Here is a 22,829-nt window from a genome sequence, read left to right on the forward strand (position 1 = left end):
TCACCATATGCTATTGGTTGTTTACCCAACTCTTGTTGCAGTATGTTTGGAAAAGCTTCTAAAGTAACAGACAGTCATATTTGATATGCCGTTGACTTGTACATGGTTCCTTCTTAGCAAATCAGTCAAAAACCGGTTTCGAAATGGACCCAGTCCTATGTGTAAACCACTTTCCCTTTTTACTGTGCCACACATTGCTCTGGAGAGCTTCCGGGTGTTCTCTTTGCATCGTTCTGAGAGTAATATAGGCTTATAGCCCACTTTTAAAGGCTTGACTAGTTAACAGCTCTGAATCAGAGTTTTAGGCCTGAACTGCAGGCGAGTTCTAGAGATTCTATTTCTACAGGAGGGGGCTGATAGTACCATAATAACATCTGCCAGGAAGGTAGCGCTTCCTTGAGCAGACTTGTTTTTAATTTTGTATTATTATTTACTGCCAAATAGTAAGATTTCTGATGTGTGGGCACAGCTACTTCCAGAACAGAGCTCCCAAAACCTGATTAGATCTGTGTCCATGTTTCATATCAGATTTTACTTACTGCTTCTCAGGTTGCAGTGAGGTTAAAATAGATTAAAATGTTCTGCACCACTGGTTGCAAGTGAAGGTCCTCCAAGGCCGGTTATCCTGCTTGATATTGTATGTTCTGTAGCTTTGCAATGCTTTATACATGGCTCCAGCAAAGCAGTGTTGAAGGAATTGTGTCTTTCTAACTACAAAGCCATTGTCAAAGCCAATGTGGTCCCCCCCCCTATTGCAGCAGGAGGATCCTTCCAAAACGCATGAGAAAAAAGCCAGTATTTTCAACCACCATTGTAATTTGTTGATAACAAAAATGATTATAGAATGCTACTCCTAGACTGTTTTAGCTATTTAGGGTTTGGTAGAGTCGGAGTTTGTTCGGCCCAAAAAATGGAAGGACGTTAATGTTAATTAAATTTGTTGAGCGCACGAATACCCGGGGGTGTCTTGGTGCTGTTGACTGCCGTAAATCTTCCTGGTTACTCAGTTCTGGAAAAGCCAAGCTTTCAACTTTCTCCTGAAATTTGTAAGAGGAACTACTCCTCTCAACTCGGCTGGAGGTGTGTTCCACAGCTTTGCAGTGCCATAAGAGAGACCCGACCGCCCCAACCCGAAGTGCGTATTCTAGTTACCTACATCATTTTGGTCCCTCAGGACCGCAGCTGTCTGGCCGGATGATACCAAGCAAATAGCTTATCTGAAAGAGACATGTTAGTGATAGATTCCTTACCTTAGAATGTCCCCAGGAGTCAGACTGGATCCTGAAAGTTTTGCTTAGCAGTACCCCTGCGCGTCAGTGGGTGGCGTCCTGCGGCTTCGCGTCCGTCACTGGCATCGTGTGCGCCGAGATGATGTCACGGAGACGACTTAGGCGCCACCCATGCGCGTTGACGTCTTTTTTCTTTTTCCGTGCCAGCAAGTGCAGATCCGGATTGAACACGTACCTTAGTCACTTTTTGACTTCTATTTGAGACTTTTTGTCTCCCCCCCTCCCCCCTTTTTTTTCTCCTGGTGCACGTAGGGATGCCTGGCTTTAAGTCCTGTGGGGCCTGCCGCCGTATTATGTCGTTGGCGGACCCCCATGATGTTTGCTTCTACTACCTGGAGACTGATCACGACTGCTGGGACTGTCGAGCCATTGTCCCGAAGGCCTTGAGTGAGCGGAGCAGGAATTTGCAGGAGGTCCGGCATTCGTCACACCGCTGCTCCGGGTCTAGGGGCCGTTCCCAGGACCGCTCGCGGGACCGGAACCGTCGCTCCTCAGGCTCCAAGTCTTCGTCTTCGGATTCTGGTAAGCGACGTCATAAAAAGGTCTAAGAAGCATGTTCGCTCTCCGATGTCCCCCCCACCGCTCCTCGGAGGCAGACGAGGGGGACAGGGGCTCCGCCCCCGCGGCTCCTCTGGAGCCTGGGAGTCCCACGGTCTACCCGCCCTACCCGGGTCCGTCGGCGATTCCCGAACAGGTGCAAGAGTTTATTGCTGCCATGGACTGCCTTTTTAGGCCTCGGGCTCCCGCCGGCACACCTTTGGACCCCGTGTCAAGATCCTGTCGGCCCTGCGGCTCCGCCAGCGGATCCTGCCTCGGCGCCACAGGATCCTACGCCGTTGGCTCCGGCGCCACGAGGTGCAGCGTTGCCAGCTCCGGCGCCGCACTGGGCGCCGTTCATTCCGCCCTTGCCCCGGTTCCAGGACCATTTTTTTCCGACCTGGGATCCCCATTGGGAGACGGCGCCAGTCCGGCCCCGGTCAGTGCCGTTCCCGGTGCCGTTTCCGGCACCGTTTGTCCCTTCTCCGGCCCTGCCGCTGCGACCGGCCCCTCCTGTGGTGGAGGAGGACTTGTAGGATCCGAGGACCCCCTTGCCCGGCAGTGTGACTCCGAGCAGGTTGCGTTCTACTGGGTTCTTGCCCGATGTCCAAGGCTCGCTCATGGACTTGCCCTTTAATGGCACCCGCCTGTTTGGCGATAAGGCCGGCCATGCACTGGAGCGCTTTAAGGACTTGCGGGCCACGGCCAAGTCCTTGGGTCTTTCTGCAAAGAACCTGGCCACTCATGGTTTTCGTTCCATTTGTGGCAGGGCAGGGGCACCCAGGCTCTTTCCTTCACAAGTCTGTGCAAAACCAGCCTCAGCGTGGTCGCGGCTTCCCCAGGGGCGGGTCAGGAAATTCGCGTGCGGGTCAGTCCGCCTCCACCCCCGCTGCTCCTCCCTCTAAACCTTCCTAGTCCGTCCTTCGTGGAGCACCCCACGGCGGTGGGTGGCAGGATCGACCACCACCTCCCCCACTGGCGCGATATTACATTGGACAAGTGGGTGCTGCAGATCATCCACAAGGGTTACTCCCTTCCCTTTCAGTCCCCCCGCCAGCCATGCCATCTCGGTGCCACCGCATGTCGGGGGATCATTTGATTCTGCTCCAACAGGAAGTCATGGCCCTCTTGGCCAAGGGGGCCATCAAGTGCGTTCACTGGCAGGAAGTAGGGTGTGGTTGTTATTCCCACTACTTTCTGGTCCCCAAGAAGGACAAGGAGGGCCTGCGCCCCATCTTGGAACTCTCGGACGTCAATCGCTTCCTCCGGAAGGAGAAATTCAAAATGCTGACTCTGGCTCAGGCCTTGACTGCTCTCGATCCTGGAGACTGGATGGTAGCATTGGACTTGCAGGACGCTTATTTTCACATCCCTGTCCTGCCGGCCCACTGGCGCTGTAGGCCAGGAGCATTTTCAGTTTGCCGTGCTCCCCTTCCGCCTTACCAGCGCCCCTCGGGTGTTAACGAAAGTGATGGCGGTGGTCGCAGCTCACCTGCGCAGGTTAGGAGTGTCACTCTTCCCCTACCTCGACGACTGGTTGTTGAAGGCGGGCTCGCCCCAAACACAGTTGTCGGCCACCTTCAGACTACAGCCGACCTCCTGCATCTGCTGGGGTTTTCCATCAACGTGCCGAAGTCGCACCCGAGTCCCTCTCAGAAGCTCCCCTTCATTGGAGCGTTTCTGGATTCAACACTGTTTCAGGTTTATCCTCCAGAGCAGCGAGTCCGGGATATTCAGTCTATGATTCCGATCTTTCGCCCTTTAACCCGGGTTTCTGTCAGGTTGACACTCCGGCTTCTGGGCCTCATGGCCTCCTGCATCCTGTTGGTGACACATGCCAGATGGCATATGCGGGCTCTGCAGTGGGACCTGACGTTCCAGTGGGCACAGCATCAGGGCAACTTGTCCGATCATGTCCAGATCTCGGAGGGCACTGCTCAACAATCGCAGTGGTGGCTCACAAATCGAGTTTCGTTCAGTGGCAGATCCCTCTCCCTCCCCCTTCCCCAACCGGAGCACACGGTGGTGACGAACGCATCCCTCCTGGGATGGGAAGTCCACTTGGGAGAGATGGAGATCAGAGGCCTCTGTTCTCTGGCGGAGTCCTGGCTCCATATCAATCTTTTGGAGCTGCGGGCCATCCGACTTGCACTGAAAGAATTCCTTCCCTTTGTCCAGGGAAGTGTGGTGCAGGTGTTCACGGACAACACCACCGCCATGCGGTATTGCAACAAACAGGGCGGGGTTTGGTCCTGGACTCTGTCAGGAGGCTCTGCCCCTCTGGACGTGGCTGGAACATCACGGCATTACCTTGGTGGTTCAACACCTGGCAGGTTCTCTGAACGCCATGGCGGACTAACTCCGCCGCCGATGCTTGATGGATCACGAATGGCGTCTGCACTTGGACGTGGCGCAAGGTCTTTCAGCAATGGGGAAAGCCTTGGTCAGATCTATTCGCCACCGAAGAGAACGCTCCATGTCATCAGTTCTGCACGTTGGAATTTCCAAGGCGGCACTCGCTCTGCAACGCTTTTCGTCGCGAGTGGAGTTGCTGTCTGTTGTACGCCTTTCTGCCTATACCACTTCTGCCCAGAGTGCTGAAGAAGATTTGGAGCGACCGGGCCCAAGTTATCCTTGTGGCTCCGGATTGGGCACGAAGATACTGGTATCCCGAGCTACGTAGCATGGTGATCGCTCCCCCCGATCCGACTGCCTCTTTGGGAGCAGCAGTAGGGGATGGTTCTCCTCCCGAACCTGTCCAGCCTCCTCCTCCATACGTGGAGATTGAGAGGCGACAGTTGACAGCTTTCGACCTTCCTCCCGAGGTCTGTGATGTAATTTTGGCAGCCAGGCGTCCCTCCACTAAATCGGTATACACCTGTAGATGGAACACATTTGTGGCATGATGCGCAGCAAAGGCTGTGGATCCGCTTTCGTCCCCTCTTTCTGAGGTTCTTTTTTTCCTTCTTTCACTTGCCCAGCAGGGCTCTGCGCTGGGCACTATCAAATGCGATCTCTCTGCCATTTCTGCCTTTCTACGGCTTCCTGATCAGCCTTCTCTTTTTAAGTCCCTGGTTGTTAACCGTTTTCTGAAGGGCATTACTTACACGTTCCCTCCCGTGCTGTTCTTTATGCCTCAATGGGACTTAAACATTGTCTTAATGTTTCTGATGTGCGCTCCCTTTGAGCCTCGTCATAACTGTCCCTTGCGTCTTCTCACCTTAAATACTGCTTTCCTGGTTGCGATCACCTCTGCCAGAAGGGTGAGTGAGCTCCACGCTTTTTCTTCCAAACCTCCTTTGCTTACTGTTCATCCGGACAAGGTGGTTCTGAGGACCCGTCCTTCTTTTTTGCCAAAGTTCTCACGCCCTTCCAGATCTGGCAGACCATCACTTTGCCCACCTTCTTTCCGCCTCCGCATCCCTCAAGGGAAGAGGAGAGGCTCCACCATCTGGACCCAAAACATGCATTTGCATTCTATCTGCAGCGTACACAACAGTTCCGGGTGGATGACCAGCTCTTTGTTGGCTACGTGGGCACCAAAAAAGGTTGGGCTGTGCACAAACGGACCATTTCCCGGTGGGTCATTCTGTGCATCAAAGGGTGTCACTACTTGGCCAAGAAGGAGCCTCTTGTGGGGTTGCGTGCCCATTCCACCAGGGCAACAACAGCCACTACTGCCTTGGGACACAGCGTTCCCTTGCAGGACATTTGTCAGCCAGCTACATGGACCTCGCTGCATTACTGCTATGACCGTCCAGTCCGGAGAGACGGCTTCTTTGGCCGTTCTGTTCTCTGTGACTTTCTGGTGTAATCTTGTTCGCAGACCCACCACCGGGGTTGGTATTGCTGGGGTATCTATTCTAAGGTAAGGAATCTATCACTAACGTGTCTCTTTCAGATGCACAAGTTACTACTTGTGTAACGATATATCTGTAAGAGACATTAGTTAGTGATAGATTCCTTACCGCCCCACCCATCCTCCCCGTCCTGCGAACTGATTACTAGGGTTAAGGACATCCCTTTTCAGGGCCCTAGTTTCATGGCACCAGTAGTCTGTTTCTTGCATGGCTCTGCGTTCCTGGCGTGGAAAGTCGTGCACAGAACTGACGTCCGCACGCATGGATGGCCCCTAAGTAGTCTCTGTGACGTCAGCTCGGCGCATACGACGCCAGCTACGGACGCGGAGCCGGAGGACGCCACCTACTGACGCGCAGGGGTACTGCTAAGCAAAACTTTCCGGATCCAGTCTGACGCCTAGGGATATTCTAAGGTAAGGAATCTATCACTAACTAATGTCTCTTACAGTTATATCGTTACACAAGTAGTAACTTGTGCTTTGAGCGTCCAAGGTCCTGTGTCATTCAAATCCTTGAATGCTAAACAGAGGGCCTTAAACTCAACTCGTTTGGCCACTGGAAGCCAATGAAGTCGGCAAATTTCCTTGGTAATAGAATCATATTTGGGGATATTGCTCAACAATCGCGCGGCTGTGTTTTAGATAGATTGAAGTTTTTTGCGAAAATGCTTACACATGCCCAAATAAAGACTATTACAATAGTCGAATTTGGTCTGGACCAGCGCTGTAACCACCAGCTTTCTGGACTCAGAAGGGATATAAGGCATGATTTTCCTTATTTTTTAATCATGAAATGGGAGGCGGTGACAATAGCATTGGTCTGATGAGATAATGCTAACTTTTTGTCAATCCACACGCCTAAATCTTTTGCCTTTGACACAGGTGTTGGCGCTTCACCCATCTCTATTGGCCACCAGAGAAGGTTCCATCTGGGTGCTAACTCCCCAAAAAGAATGACCTCCGTCTTTTCTGAGTTAAGCTTCAAACAGTGCTGTCTCAAACATCCGTCGACTTCTCTCATACAGTTTTGGAACTGAAGAGAGAGAGCAGTTTGTTTCTTATATGCTGCCACAACTATCTGGGTGTTGTCTGCGTAGGACGTTAAATTAAACCCAAATTTCCGAATCAGGGGCGCAAGTTTTGCAACATATATATTAAAAAGAGTTGGGCATAAGGACGACCCCTGGGGAACTCCACAGGGCAGCACATAGGAGTTTGATTGGAAGCCATCCATTGTAACACTTAACCTCCTATCTTTCAAAAAGGAGGTCAAAAGGGACAGTGCCATTCCCTGGACCCCCATTGGTTCCAGCTGCCGATGCAATAACTTGTGATCGACAGTATCAAAAGCAGCTGATAGATCACGGAGGACCAGGGCTGCTGATCGTCCTCCATCCATCACTGTTCTGATTTCTTCTGTGTTATTAATCAATGCAGTCTCAGTGCTATGTTCCCTTGGGAAACCGTACTGGGAGTGATCAAGAAGATTGTTGTCCAGAATAAACTGAGATAGTTGCTTAGTCATAATCTTTTCAACTATCCTGTCCGTGAGTGTTAGGCAGGCAATGGGACGATAGTTTGCCGAATTGGACGCGTCTAGGTTTGGCTTCTTTAGCAACAGAAGAATGGAGCAATCTTTTCATATAGATGGGAACCAGTCTAAAGTGAACATCATGTTAAAAATCTGAGTGAGAATAGGGCTAATCACTTCTGTTATCTTTTTGATGACCCCAGAAGGGCAGTGATCTTTCGGGGAACCGGATTTCATCTCTAGTATGTGTTTAGCTACCACTTCAGAAGGAATTGGGGCAAATGCGCACAACAAATCATGTGGAAATTCGTCATTTTTGGTTAGCTCTATGGGATCATGGACGGGGGCAGTTACGAAAATGTTATAAATGTCCATAACTTTAGATTTGAAAGTTGACTCAATAGTCACAAAACGTTTGCTCCCATTTTATTGCATCGGACTTTGGCAATGTAGCTAGATTGTTCTCGACTTGTTGAGTGAAGTAATCCTTCTTAGCATTTTTAAATAAATTTTTATAGTTGTTTGATGTAGTTTTATATAGTTCTTTTTCTATTTTGTCATAATTAGCTCTCCAGTGCCTTTCCATCCTACGGCACAATTGTTTTTCCTAGAACCAGGGTGCCGATGACATATCCCAATTCCCTTAGATTTTTCTAATAGGAACTGAGGTTTTTATGGCTTCCTTTAGCCATTCAGTGTATTTAACTGCACTAGAGTCTACACACTGATTAAATTGAGGGTGTGTTTCCTCCAAAAGAGATTGGAATAACGTATCTGATTGTCAAAACGCAATGTAGATCAATGTTTTTTTTTTTCATCGTTTGTGTTGGCTGGGCTGTGAGTGTTGCAATATTAAATTTAATTAAAAAGTGGTCTGTCCAGGTCAAGGGGAGGACTTCTTTTACTGACAAACCGGCCATGGAACTGAAAATCCCGTCGAGCGTATGCCCTGCTCTGTGTGGGGGTTGAGACAAGCTGAGAAAGGCCTATCGGCCCTAGAGTATCTAACAGAATAGCTGTTGCTTTGTCTTCCAAATCTTCTAAATACAAATTTAAATCCCCCAGATCAGTGAAGTCGTTACTAGACAGTGAGGATTCCAGAAGTCCTTCCAGATTGTGCACAAATGTGCTCCTGGCACTAGGAGGGCGGTAAAGTAGTATACCTTTAATCGTCATTTTGGAAGCTATTTCAATGGAAAAATGCAGCGCTTCAAAGAGAGGAGTTGAAGCTGGAGCAAACTTGGCTAAAAACTGCTCTCGTAAAATAATTGCTACTCTCACTCTTTTTTAATGGTCTGTCTATTCTGAATGACTGGAAACCCGTAGCTGTTGCAATCACAAAATCTGGGTCAGAAGCTGCATCAGCCATGTTTCTGTGATAAAGAGCACGCCAATTTTATGAGTGGTTATCATCTCAGCTATTTCGTACTTATGTTTGTTAGGGATCTTACATTGATCGGTCCCCAAGTTATATCCGGTTTCCTATCATCTAAATGGAGTTTTTTGTTCACTCTTTGTGGTGAGCTGAGCGCTTTAATCTTCTACTCTGGTGAAAGAGGAAGAGTAAAACCACATGGACATGCTAAGTTGATATCAGATGGGGCTAGGCATAAACACTTAGCGCCTGTCTCGTTAGAGTTAAAATTAATAATTTCCTCCTTAGAGTATTTCTGGGACACAATGGAGAAGGATCCAGGAGTCCTGGCCCTAGGCCCGGGCCTGGCACGGGCAGGCGTAATCGGGCTGGTCTAAGACGCGCCCGCTGCGTGCGTCCGCGTTATTGGCATTTAAATAGTTTCCCCCTCCACCTAGCGTCTGACGTCGCCGTGCCGTGTGGACCGTCCTCCACGCAAACAGCAACAGCCGCAGTGGACGGGGCTCGGTGCAGCACGATCACGTAAGTGCCAAGCCTAAGTTTCACTCCTAGGATCTGTTCCTTTATTCAATTATGCACATGTTTAGGAAAAGTTCTTTCTTTTGTGGTTCTTTAAGGTACCGAACAATATGTATAGTTAAATATCATGTGCTTACAGTTGAAACCGGTGGTTGCTCTGATAGCATCTGAGCCAGTGGTCTCCTGTAAATATTTAACAGTAAAAGAGACCAGGGAGATCCCTGCGGGATTCTACACAGTCTGCTTTGTTGTAGTAGATGAAGAGCTGATTTTAATTTGCTTTCTTCCATTGTTCGAGAATGATCCTAACCGTTGTAGACCTATGTTAGTTATCTCTGGCCACCTTTACAGTAGATCCAGTAGAGTTGGATGATCCACTCTTCAGGTTGATAAAAAAAGGATTGGAGTTTGTTAGTTTTGCAACCAGGGAAGTGATTTGGCCTTCTCTGATATCTGCAATTGCCATCTCAGGTTGTCTCTCCAGTCTCATGGTCGATTGCATGCCTGCACTTTTCAGTAAGGGATCTGTTATTGCATTGTTTAAGCTATTGGGAATTTTTCCTTGATTTAACAAAGCATTAATAATCCCATTTATCGCCACCTTCAGTGAGGGCAGGTATTTTTTTTGCAGCAGAAGTGCACTAGTGAACAGCAGTTTTCAGCTTAGTAGCAACGTTATATATAGCCTGTCAAGGCTCAAAGATATGATGGATGTAAAGTGTATTTTAATTGTCCGAGTTTTCAGGATTATCAATGGATTTCTGGGCTTTTTGGGAACTCTGTGCAAATCAATAGTATTTTTACTCATTTTGTAAATATCTATCTATCTATCGCTGGAATTGGAAGAGCCTTGTTGGAGAGAGATATATATATTCACTCCCTTGTTTGATTACGATGTTTCTATTTTCTCCCAAACATCTTTGGCAACATCAGACCGTGCTAGCTGCTGGTCAAGTGTGTTGTTGTGGGTTTGCTGTCATGCAGATCAGATTTCTTTATTTCTAAGTATCTAGAGAGGAAAGAACATACCATGTTTTTATTTTATCTTCTGTCTTTTGCACTGGAGTAAATATCTTCTGCTTAGTGATTAAAAGACTTGTGGCTAAGAAATGTGGTAATCTTCAGGTCATGAGTTGAATTCCAGTGAAAGCAACTCAGCCTCCCATCCTTCTGAGGTTGATACATTGAGATCCATTTAATTGGGTAATAGAAACAGGTTTTTTACAGTGCTTAAAGATAGCAGATGTGTGGTATGAAGTGTTATATAAAAGCTAGGTTATGAAGGTGGTATAATCACTTCATACCCTTCTGTTAAAATCATGGAGATTTTGTTCAGCTGGCTCCCATCTGATGGCTTTAATCATTCTCTGCTTCCAGGGACCTTGTTGATAGTTGACAGTGAAGAAGAGTTCTTTCCAGAAGAAATAACAAAACTGAAGAGGGATGTGGATAATGGACTTTCCCTGATGGTCTTCAGTGACTGGTATAATACTTCGGTAATGAGAAAGGTCAAGTTCTACGATGAAAATACAAGGTGCGCTTTTGTAACAGTTCCACAGTTTTTTGTTTGTAATACTAAGCATTCCATATGTGCAGTGTCATTTATTGTTTCAATTTATTTTCCCCATAAATTAATGTTTAACATTTCTTAGGATACCCATTTGACTGTTTGCAAATAGTATGCATCATCTGTCCATTTGCAAAGACTGTTTAGATAAACGTCTAACCCTACCAGATGAAGCACTTATTTCATGTAAGGATGGTGGATACATAAAATGACTTACCAGCAGACTTGTAGGTATGTGAAACCTAGGAAAAAGGCAAGGAAGCAACATACACATGAAGGTTAAAGCTGATGTTGGTGTGAGTGTGTTTGTGTGTAAGGTGAGCCTTACAGTGTGCATTAGGTGCAAAGATCTGGCTGGGCTTGTTAATACACATTGTAACTGCCTTAATACCTTTATTTTGTGTGGGCGGTTGTTTGTATGCTGCACTGCTACCCAACTTAATGTGGAAGATAAACACTCGGAGAAGCCTACAGAAGCCTAACACAGGTTTAACGCAGATTTATGGCAAGCAGCAAAAATAAACTATTTGCAAATTCACCATATCAACAGACTAGCCCTTCACCCTATGACCCTTTGGAGAAAAAATGCTAATTTCACATTTTTTTTAACCTTCTTTCATAAGTTTATAATGCAGCAAGGAGAGGATAGGATATGTGGCTTAAACAAGTTCAAGATAGCCGCTAACATGCTAGTGCCAAAGTATGGTAAGAATGTGAGGAGTACTTAGGAAGTAAATACAGTTGCGTTTGTAATGCACTTGTAATGCCACTTGTAATGCCAGTTTCAAAACGAGGCAATGCTTAATTGAATAGCCAGGCTAAATGAGAAGTACAAAATGGTTGTAAATTTAAAATGCATGTTAATGTGAAATAATGCAGAGGCTATATTAATACCTTAAGCGATTATAAAAATTATTCTGTAATCTGTTTTTCACCGTGAGATGAAAACTTAAAGAAAGTGAATGAATAGCATTGAGGCGGACCATTCCAGCATGAGGTTTACCATTGTTGGTGCCCCAGAAGTTGCAAAGCAGAGCCACATAGAGGCAGCACCCCTGCGCACTGTTGCCAGTTCCTTATATTTAAAGTTCAAGCATAAGAAAAAGAAAAGTGGATCGCTACCATATCTCACTACCCGGACGACAGCGAGAAGGGGCAAGGGAGTCAAGTTGTACTCCTTGAAGGTCACCAGACATGGAACTTCTCCTCAGTTGGTCCGGGTTTTCTCCTCGGTTCCCGGGCTATCATCTACCCCACACAGATCAAGGCCTTCAAAGAGGTCCTGCTCCAAGTCTTTAGTGTGATTCCACTTCCTCAGGTGTTCCTTAGGGTCTCCCAGGACAGTGCCTCCAGTTGGGTTACCACGTGTGGGTCCTTCCCCTTTGCCATCTGTTCCTACGGGACCCGTTTCAGGGCCCTCCTCTTTATACTGCTGATGCCCTATACTTTGTTTTACAAACTGCTGATGGGCTTGATACCTCCACTGAGACGGAACTTGGCTCACCACTTGGGCTCCCAACTTAAAGTGCCTCATTTTCAATGGTGGTTCAGAATGCTGCTGTAGAACTAGCCTTACTGCTGAAGTTCTTAGTAATTTGATAGTTTTTTTCTGATATTTTGCGTGGGCCAGCAACATCACAGTCCTTGCTTCCCTTTAATATGCCCGTACTGATAGTTTGATGGTTACATGATCGAAACCATGATCCTCCCTCCCTGCCTGTTAGTTGGTAGGTAGCAAGGCGAGATAGGCCAGGGCGCTGTGACCCGAATGTTCACTCCAAGCACTCTAGTCCAGATAGTCTTCTTGTTCAGGCTTCGATCTGTAAATTGAATCCTAATTAATTTCTGACAAAACCCCCGGATAGTGAATCCAAATGGACTGATGCTTCTGGCAAACCCTTTAGTTTTTTTACTGTGAGCCAGCCACGGCAGTCCGTTTGGACATGGGCAGCAAGATCTTACTAGAGGATCTTTAGGGCCTTTTTGGCTCACATGATCCATGGCAGATAGGATGTGGGGATGTATGTCATTTATTCAGGCTTCTATAGCATGGACTTCATTGGCACAGCATTCGGTACAGGTGCTGTGCTTCCCAGACCTCTCTGGGCAAGATCAACTGGATTTTCCGGCAAATTCCAGACATTGGTAAAAGGATATTCTTTTGGCTAGGTATTGTCGCTTCTGAGAGAAGGCATACTCAACCACTCTAGAAAGCTTTGAGCTGCAGCACATTCCTTGGGGCTGTTACCCCAGCACAGCAATTTCCCCCACCAGTTCTGCAGATGTAGGCACTGGCAGCTTTCCCAGCCAGTGATTCAGCAGACAGCCTGTCCTTTCTGTAACGTGGATGTGGATGTGGAACCTTCAGACATCACACAAGTAGCAGGGGTACCAGTCCTCCAAAGTCTCTTCCTCTGCAACAAAGACCAACAAACTTTTTTGTTCTCCGCAGATCATGCCCTATCTGGCTGGTGATACTTCATGTCTGACAAATGTTCAAAAGGGTTATCTCCTGCCTTTTCTCCTCTCCCTGCCCAGTAGTTTTCCTGCACCATAGCGAATTTTGGAAGAGCATCTCTCCGTCTTTCTTCAGGTGATATGCCTGTTGCTTTCCAAGGGTGCCATTGGGACGTTTCCAGACTCCAAGAAAGACGAGGATTGTTATACCGGTTGTTCCCTCATTCCGAAAAAAGGAAAGGGTCCTCAGGCCTATCTTGGATCCTTGATATAGGTCTCTCCAGTACGTATGTTAGACGTTCTTGCTGTACTGGGATTGGCATCTTCTGCTATGGCAAATCTCCATCTCTAGAATAGACCACTTCCTGAGCATTTGAACCTCTAATGTGTAAGATGTTTAGGTACAAAAAAGATGAGCTCTTTGTTTTATTGAGGGAATGTTTCTGAGAAAAGTGCACTAGTTATAGCTGCGGGGGGGGGGGGGGTAATAGTCCTACTCCCCGCCCTTATGTTCGAAAAGGAAGCAAAAGGGCAAGGAGACACAGAGCAAGACGTCATTTCAGAATTTTATTTGTGCTCTAAGACATATATTACTTCATTGATGGTAGCCCATAAACCAAAAAATCATGGAGCACTTGCTAAAACGCACAGGTTTTTCCCCAGATGCTGACAAGGGTTTTTCTGTTCAGTGTATTGAAAGGTAATGAGACCATGTTTACAGCAGCCTCCAAGATCTAGTCGTTATTACATTAAAAGCCACTAACTTAGCCATGTTTATCAACGGGCATGCATGGGTTCAGACTTCATCCCTTTACCATATATCCAAGATATCATCAAGGATTTGCCTTTTGGTGCCGGGAGTCGTTTCTCAATCTACTTATGAATGTTTTGGAAATGACCAAATAGGTATGGTGTTAAAGTCACCAAATGAAATAATGACAAGACCTATGTGCCATGGGTCTTTATAGATTTCTCCAAGCATTTAGTGCATCCTGAGCATCATCATATACACTGGTTTATACCACACCAAAATAAATTGTTTCTCTCAAGTAGGAAGAAGACAGATATCCTTTTCTGTGGACTCTGGTCACTTCAGACCAATGGGTGCTCAGCATTATTTTGGAACGATGGGCCTCTAACTTTCCCACAGTTAGAAATTCAACAACTTGAAAAATAAATGCAAAAACTGTGATGGGTGCTTAAATTAATCTCAGACTCTGGTAAATCTGTTGTACTTTTGTTTTTAACACTCTTTACCACCGCAGACATTCTGCCCATTACCATCACTTTGTTTTTCACATTGACTCTTCCTACAGTCCATTTTTGTGTCCTCCCAGATATCTGAATTCTTCTCAAGAGCCTCGAAAAGAATCACATGTACTTATTTGAAGAACCTCTTAATCTAGGTACTTTATTGTTCTCAAGACTGTGGGAAGTGAGCCAAATGAGACATATGGAAGCTCTGATCTTGTAGGGCATGGAATCTGGAGGACTAGGAGGCTGTTGTAGATCTCCAGGATGTGGACTTAAAGTATGCCCATTATGAAGGGGCATGGTATGTAAGGTTTACATTTGGAGATCACCCATTTCAGTACTGCCGGAACTCTGCACTCAGGTTCCAGGGGACAGTCTATACCTCTGTCTAGAGGACTAGTTGTTGCATGTACACTACTCAGATGACTTCTTCCAGAGGGGGTGCTTTATTTGCTGCACCTTATTCAATTTGGGATTTCTCATCAACAAGGAAGTCTGTTTCTTCTAAGATGGACATCAATTCCTAGGAACAATGGCAGACCCTCAAAGCAAAGAGTAGCATGTGTCACATGAGATGGAGATCAATTGAAAAGATAAGACTGTTTGAGCAAGAGCTCCACGAGGATATATAGGTTTGCCTCCATTTACTCTGCTTCATCGGACTCTGAAATGTCAAGATCCTGCAATGGTAATTCCAAAAGCCTTTTCACAGAATGTAGATCTCCTTGGACAACAACTTTGTTACTTTTCCAGTATCAGAATCTTATCGTTTAGTGGGGAGAATATTCACATCTCCCTGTCAGTGCTGAACATAGAGGCCCGGTGCATAAAGAATGAGTCTATGCACATTTAGGCATCTCAGAAGAAAACATTGTAGCTCAAATGGAAGGAATCAGCTAGGAAAGGAGACATGAGTGATTGACTAGGATTTTGATGCTGGGCATTTGAGAGGCAGTTGAATACCCCGGGCTTCTTTGGACAATGTTTTAGCTTTCATAGCTTTGTTGCCAAAAGAGATTACAGTAAATATTACAAGGCAGTCCTCCATTCTGCCTGAATACACCACTTGATCTTTTGGCTGCTAAGAGAGGTGATGAGGTGTGATTTTAATGGTCTTCAATTTCACTCACCAATTTAAAATACTGCTCCCACTGAGACTTGAAATAATTTCCACGGTGTTACTGGAATTCCTCGCAAATCAAGAAATTGCACCTCCCACCCCAAAAGAGTTTCAACCTAGAACTCCTTCCTCTTCGACTAAGGGAACTCTAAATTATCAACACGTCTCTAGATTTCTAAAGTTAATCCAAACATCTGATACTTTTGTGTTCTACCTGGCAACAATGCTGCTGCATAGTCGTCAATTTCTAGATCTTACAAAATCCGAAAATTACAGACTTCTGGAACTTTATGCTCATTCCACGAAAGCAAAGGCAGCATCTGTAGTCGTCCATAGGCATGTCCATATCTTTGGCGTTTGCTAGGCTCCGGGGTCGGCTACCACACATGAAACTGAGCATTGCATTCTGGGCACCTTCTTGGAAGTATGCGTTTTTCAGGCAAGCAGAATTGTGCCGTTTATTGTCTTGTGGCCTGGTTGGTCATACCAGGGCTCTTACTACCTCCCACTGCATCCCCTCCACCACCATGTTTTCAAGTTATGCAGACTGTTTTTGTAGTTACTTTGGGTGGGTTGAAGTTTGACAGAGAATAATTGTGGGTCTGGAACATTAAAACTTCACTCTCGTTTTCTCACAATGTCCACCTAGTCATCCAGTCACTCAGCATGTTGTTTGCAAAAGCCTTGCAAGTTGGCAAAAGCAAGTAGGAGCTGGCTGTGATTGCTGCTGCATAAATGCAGGGGTCATTTGCAAGCATGCTGGTGGACTCTCAAGTAAAGCACAGTTGTTTTTTTTTTTTTTGGGGGGGGGGTGGGGGCGGGAGAAGAGGTTTTGTAACCTTTATTTCCTGTCCTGTCTGCTAGTGCAAGACATTCAGAACAATTTCTGAAGGTGTGGGAAATCCAAGTATGAAGATTACCAGTTACACCATATAAGTAATTCTTCGTCTCTGTTGGACTTTATTTATCATGGAGTAAAAAATCAGATTATTCAGTGCTGTGCACAGGTGTCTCCACTTGTGGAGCAGCTGCTTTAGTTATTAGAAGTGCTTTCTTGCACATCTGCCTTCTCTCTACATGTAAACACTGATGGCAAACGTTTCTTACACTGATGGAGGTTTACATTTTTACCATTCAGGCTTAACGGGCTTTGTGCATAAACTGCAGTTTTTTGGGTATAAATGCCCCCCCCCCTAAAAAAAAGAAATGGACCACTTTTCACCCTGATTATAACAAAAATCATCTACTATAGCCTTAAAGCCCGCCTTACCGGCTATTAAAGGCCAGCTGCAGCCTTACAGGCCCGAGCCGAGGGCGAGGGACTTTAACAAGGCAGCAAGACTTTAATAGTCGTATAGCCCAGCTACGCAGGACTAAAAGGCTTTTAGAACATTCTGCCACCAGAGGGCAGAATGCTCTAACAAATTAAACAAAGGCTTTAGGGAGCGCGAGGGGATTGAAATTACCTCTGGCTCCCTGAAGCCTTTGTTCACAACCTGAGCTTCCAACATTCCAATGTTCTATTATAGCCTGTCGTAGAGGGCTATACTGGCTATTAAAGGCCCTCTCCGGCGTTAAAGCCCCGAGCCAAAGGCGAGGGCCTTTAACAAGGGAGAGGGACTTTAATAGCCGGTATAGCCCAGCTACGAATGGCTATAAGGCTATTAGAACATTCTGCCACTAGAGGGCAGAATGTTCTAACAAAAAGGAACAAAGCCTTATGGGAGCGTTAGGGGATTGGAATCCCCTCAGGCTCCCTGAAGCCTTTGTTCACAGCCAGAGCTGTGAACAAAGAAACATTGGAATGTTTGAGCTCCAGGCTTATACCAGCCATTATAAGCCCGGAGCACTCCATTGTTTCCAATACAGCACCCAAAATTCCAATATTCTAATAGTAAGTATAGAGAAAATAATGGTCTTGATCTTTGGTGAAACCGTAAAATCCTGTGGTGGCTACTATGGAGAGAATTAATTCATATAAATACTTAGGCCTATCTTTCACAATAGCTCTTAATTAATCTGAACATCTCCAGTTAGTATAAATAAGAGCCACAGTGACCTATGGTGGTTCAGTTAGCTTCATCCTCGAATATTGAGGCTTATCAATAGCACTCTTGGGAATGGCATTTAAGATTAAAATCTCTCTCATTGTTATTTGGGGCACTGAAGTATTGTGTTACCTACGGGCTTTATGGTGTGCTATTGAAGTACATTCTTAGGAATGTACAAGGAGTCTCCCTCCAAATGCCTTCGTTCAGTCCCTAAGATGTGAGCTACGGCTTGCCTAATGGCATGGTATAAAAGGGAATAAACTGTTCAGATCTGTCCCATCCATATCTAGTGGGTACCAAGCAAAAACTACTTCAAGGCACCGGAAGGAAATACAAAAGTTAGATAAGCCTTCATTTAATCAGTTTTAAATCTGAAAACGTATATATAAACCAGCAGGTTGTACACTGTTGGTATGTTCACAATTTATCAGCTTGCCAAATTTTATTGAAGGAAGGCTTGCCATTAATCCCTTGATATCTAATAAGGGGAAATGTCCATATACTTTAAATGTTAAATTTGCAATTGTTCATATGCTGCTTGACTATTGAGCTAAAACCTTTATTCATAAAAGACAGCACTAATAAGGATTCAGTTACAATTAGCGGTGATACAATGTGGACTTGAGCTTAATATAGATAAATCTGTAAAAGCAATTCTTACAATGAGATTTTAAGGGGTTTTGTTTAGATCTATTTTTGTGGCATGTTTATAGACTTTTTGTCTTACTAAGAATACATTTAAACGAAAAGTCATTGTGATAGCTGCTTTTGGTCGCCAGTGGAGGAGAGGCTAAATTCTGTTGTTCAAATATAATTTACTCCCTCCAGTCTAGAGCTGTGATGATCACGTTGTATTCTTACATACTTACTAGTTATGTATGCCAAACATGGTGATGTTGATCCCCTCAACCTCAGTATGACTATAAGACGGATAAGCTATACTGCTGAAGATCACGAAACAATCCATGTAGATGTGTGTTTAAGGTTGTATGTGTTCTGAAATGTATTGCTTTAATCATTTATTCTCGTTAACCAAATGGTTAAAAGGACTAGGGAATAAAACACTCTGGCAAACTTGATGTAAGCCATTTTTAATATTTGTGGAAAGTCCTTCATAACATACTGCTCTAAAATGGACAGTGCTAGAAAATGCTGAAGAAGTGTAACCGGACACCCTGTCACACATCTTATCGCTTGTTGGTGTCCTTTTTCTGTCATTGGGTATTACTAATATTGCATTAATGAATGCTTAACAGCTACAAGAAGTATGCGTAAATGCCCACAAACGCAAATGTACTCTTCAGGTCTAGTAACATGTGCTTACTATAATTCCACGTAGGCAGTGGTGGATGCCAGACACTGGCGGGGCCAACATCCCAGCTCTGAATGATCTCCTCTCAGTTTGGAATATGGCCTTCAGTGATGGACTTTATGAAGGAGATTTTACCCTGGCGAGTCATGACAGTAAGTGATATACACTGCTTGAATTTTAATACATTTTTCTTTGTTTAGTACTGTGAAAATGTGTGTTACATCTCTCCATTCTCCCCTGTGAGCATTTGGAACCTGTAAATAGAGTTGTGACGGAATCAGAAATCTGAAAGAGCCCATTAGTGTAGATTCTTAACCTTAGAATTACCGCCAGGCGTCCGACTGGATCCGGAGAATGTTTCTGGAAAAGTACCCCTGTGCGTCAGTTGGTGGAGTCTCTGCATTCAGCGGCGTGGTCGCCGTGATGTCGCAGTGTCTACTTAGACAGCACCCCTGCTCTCTGATATCAGTTCTTTCTTTTTCCGCGGCAGCCAGTGCAGTTCCGGAGAGAAGCTTGCCCCGTAGTTATTTTTTGACTAAACTTTTGTTGACGTCTTTTTTGAGTCTTTGAGTCCTGGTAGCTTCAAGCCTTGTGACTCCTGGTGTCGGGGAAGGTTAACCCTTGCATCTCTGGTCTTTTTGGGACATTGGTCCCAACAGTCTGTAGCAAATGCGGTAAGGGGACAGTCTGTAGCAAATGCTGTAAGGGGAGTAAATTAGATGTCAATGTCGGGTCCCCCTCCTCACAGTCAGACAAGGGGGTTTTGTAGATAGACTGAAGGGGCTACTTCCTCCCCTTCGAAACTACCCCTCACTCCATGCCACCAGCACTCCATTGCATATTGGAGAATCACTTGGCCCTTCTCCGCCAGGAAGTTGCAGCTCTTTTGGCCAAGGGAGCTATCAAAAGGGTCCCTGTGCCAGAAGTAGGTTGTGGTTGTTACTCCCACTACTTTCTGGTACCTAAGAAGAACAAAGGCCTGCATCCTATCTTAGACCTCATGGCCCTCAACCGCTTCTTCCAGAAGGAGAAGTTAAAAAGGCTCATGTTGGCTCAGGTCCTGTCTGACCTCGATCTCGGAGACTGGATGGTAGTGTTGGACTTGCAGGACGCCTATTTCCACATCCCCGCCCTGCAAGCCCAAAGGTGTTACCTATGGTTCACAGTAGGCCACGAGCATTTTCAACTTACCGTGCTCCCTTTTCGCCTTACCAGTGCCCCTCAGGTGTTCACGAAAGTGATGGCAGTGGTCGCAGCTCATCTGCATAGGTCAGGGGTTCCAATCTTCCCCTATCTCGGATGTTGAAGGCGAGCTCGCCCCAGGCTGTCGTCTCCTACCTCCAGACTACGACGGACCTCTTGCACTCGCGGGGGTTCACTATCAACGCACCGAAATCACACCTGCATCCCTCTCCAGCTCCTTTTCATCTGAGAAGTTCTGGATACAGCACAGCTAATGGCTTATCCTCCCAAGCATTGAGTCTGGGATATTCGGGCTATGATACCGATGTTTCAGCCTCTATCTCGGATTTCGGTGAGAATAACCCTGAGGCTGCTGGGCCTCATTACCTCCTGCATTCATCTGGTGGATCATGCCAGGTGGCATATGCGGGCTCTGCAGTGGGACCTGAAGTTCCAGTGGGCGCAGCATCAGGGAACTCTTTCCGGTGTCATCCAGATATCAGAGGGGACTGCATGTCAATTGCAGTGGTGGCTTACGAACCAAGATTTGGTAAACTGCAGATCCCTCTCCCTTCCTCAACCAGAGTTCACAGTAGTGACAGATGAGTTACTCTTGGAGTGGGGTGGCCTCCTGGGAGAGGCGGAGATCAGGGGTCTCTGGTCTCCAGCAGAGTCCGGTCTCCACATCAACCTTTTGGAGCTCTGGGCGATCCGTCTTTCACTGAAGGCATTCCTTCAAACAGGGCGGAGTGGGGTTGTGGACCCTATCTCAAGAGGCTCTTCACCTCTGGACATGGCTGGAACATCAGGGAATGTCCCTGGTAGTTCAACACCTGGCAGGTTCCCTGAACACCAGGGTGGACGAGCTCAGCCGCCAGTGCATGATGGATCACGAATTGCATCTTCACTCGGATGTGGTGCAAGGTCTCTTTCAGCAGTGGGGAGAGCCTTGGTTACATCTGTTTGTCACTGAAGAGAATGCGCAATTTCAGCAGTTCTGCGTGTTTGAGTTTCCAAGGCGTCACTCGCTCCGCGGCGCTTTTCGTCACAAGTGGAACTGCGGCTTCCTGTATGCCTTTCCGGCTGCACCACTTCTGCCCAGAATGCTGAAGATCAAGCACAACCACCCCCTGCTGCTGTGACAGAAGATCCTCCCAAAGAGGCAGCCTGATCGGAGGGTTGATGGCCATGCTCAAAAGCTCTGGGTACCTGTACTAAATGGGCCACTCGTATGGTCAAGTACCCCATGATGACCGTCGACTATCTCAATCTTAGATGGATTTTAGCGTGTTATTGTACTCTGACCTTAATGTAGAACAATGTTGCATATTTCTGCCTAGGGAGAATAGTTAGAGTAGAGCAGTACTCTTTGATATGAACCCTTACTATCGACTTTGACATGGCTTCATGTCAGTTTGGTTCTTTAACTTTATCTTGCTTTACGACAGTGCTTGCTATTGTTTTTGACATGATCTCATGTCATCTTCCACTAACTCTGCTTTGTTTGAAGCTTCTTTAGGTGCATGACCGGGTTTGCATAACTGACTCAATTTTCTCGACTGTTGCCATTTTCTGAGCTTCACAAGGTGGGGAGGGCATGTTTTGCTCCTTACTTGTTTTTCGCACTTCACAGACCAGAGCAAACTGGATATTATCGATGGAATCTACTAACTCTGCCTTGAAGCCAAAATACAGTGGCTTGGCCAGCCACTGCTTTGACCTTGACGCAGACTGCTACGAGACAGCCTTGTTTTCTCCGATAAGAAGGGGTGAGGCTTTCTAGAAGCTTTGTTGTTGCTTGAAACCGTATTAAAGCGAGGGGCCTCTGGGGGCCAGATGGAAGTTCACCACAGAATAGATGTTTTGCTGTGGGCGGGTGGGAACTTTGTGTCCTGACTGAAGTCTCGCCAGGCTGCAGTACCAGACTCCCCTCAGCTTGGTTGGCAAGATGTGGATTAGGAATCAGTCGGTGAGGTGTTCCTACCAAATTCTTTACTAATTTCTTTATAGTCTCGCTATTCTTTACTATTCTTTTCCTCATTATTCCTTATTCCTTTTATTGCATTGTCATACATATACATATATATATATATATATATATATATATATATATATTGCACTTAATTTTGCCTGTTTATTTTACTCATCTTATTGTTACTTGGGAGTCTGCCATGACTAATGCATTCGGCCTGCCTTTGTTGAAGTAGTGTATTAATAAATTCATATGTGTCATAGTCCATACGTTTGGATTGGTATTATTCTCTCGCCTTGGGGGAGTGCTGGGTTTTGCCTCGGTCTAAGGGAGAAGTGTGGTTAGGGTCTGTCCTTTTTGTGAAAAGCAGATCCAAACAATACCAGACTCTTCGTGCCCAACCTAGAGCCACAAGAATGCAACTCCTTCGGGAGGATCTTCTGTTGCAGTGCAGCCCAGGGTTCTTCACCCCCACCTGTGCAATCTACACCTCTATGCATGGAGATTGAGCGGCAGCAGTTGAATGTGTTAGATGTACCACCAGAGGTTGTGGATGTTATCTTTGCTGCCAGAGTCCATCTACAAAGTCAGTTTGGCACTGGGTTGAAATTATGGCCTGGTTTGGATCCCGCAAACAGACCCACTACAAGTCGACTGTTGGATGTTTTCTTGTTTGTTCTATCTTTAGCCCAGCAGTGGGCATCATTGAGTCATTTGTGGGCCTTTTTTTGTTGTCATTGGACTAATCGTCCTTGTTTAAGTCACCAGTTGTGCTGAGTTTTATTAAATATTTGGCAAACGTTC

At 46.0% G+C, this 22,829-nt stretch overlaps 1 protein-coding gene across 1 annotated transcript in view; it reads left to right on the forward strand.

The window, feature by feature from the left end:
* MBTPS1 (membrane bound transcription factor peptidase, site 1) overlaps positions 1 to 22,829 on the forward strand; it is a 298,949-nt gene that overhangs the window by 252,219 nt on the left and 23,901 nt on the right. Inside the window, exons 16-17 of the mRNA XM_078670462.1 lie at positions 10,488 to 10,644; positions 18,899 to 19,023. Of these exons, the coding sequence (XP_078526588.1) occupies positions 10,488 to 10,644; positions 18,899 to 19,023 (282 nt within the window). The remainder of the gene's footprint in view (positions 1 to 10,487; positions 10,645 to 18,898; positions 19,024 to 22,829) is intronic.

Source organism: Lissotriton helveticus, chromosome 12 (assembly GCF_964261635.1).
Source record: "Lissotriton helveticus chromosome 12, aLisHel1.1, whole genome shotgun sequence".
Taxonomy (NCBI): Eukaryota; Metazoa; Chordata; class Amphibia; order Caudata; family Salamandridae; genus Lissotriton; species Lissotriton helveticus.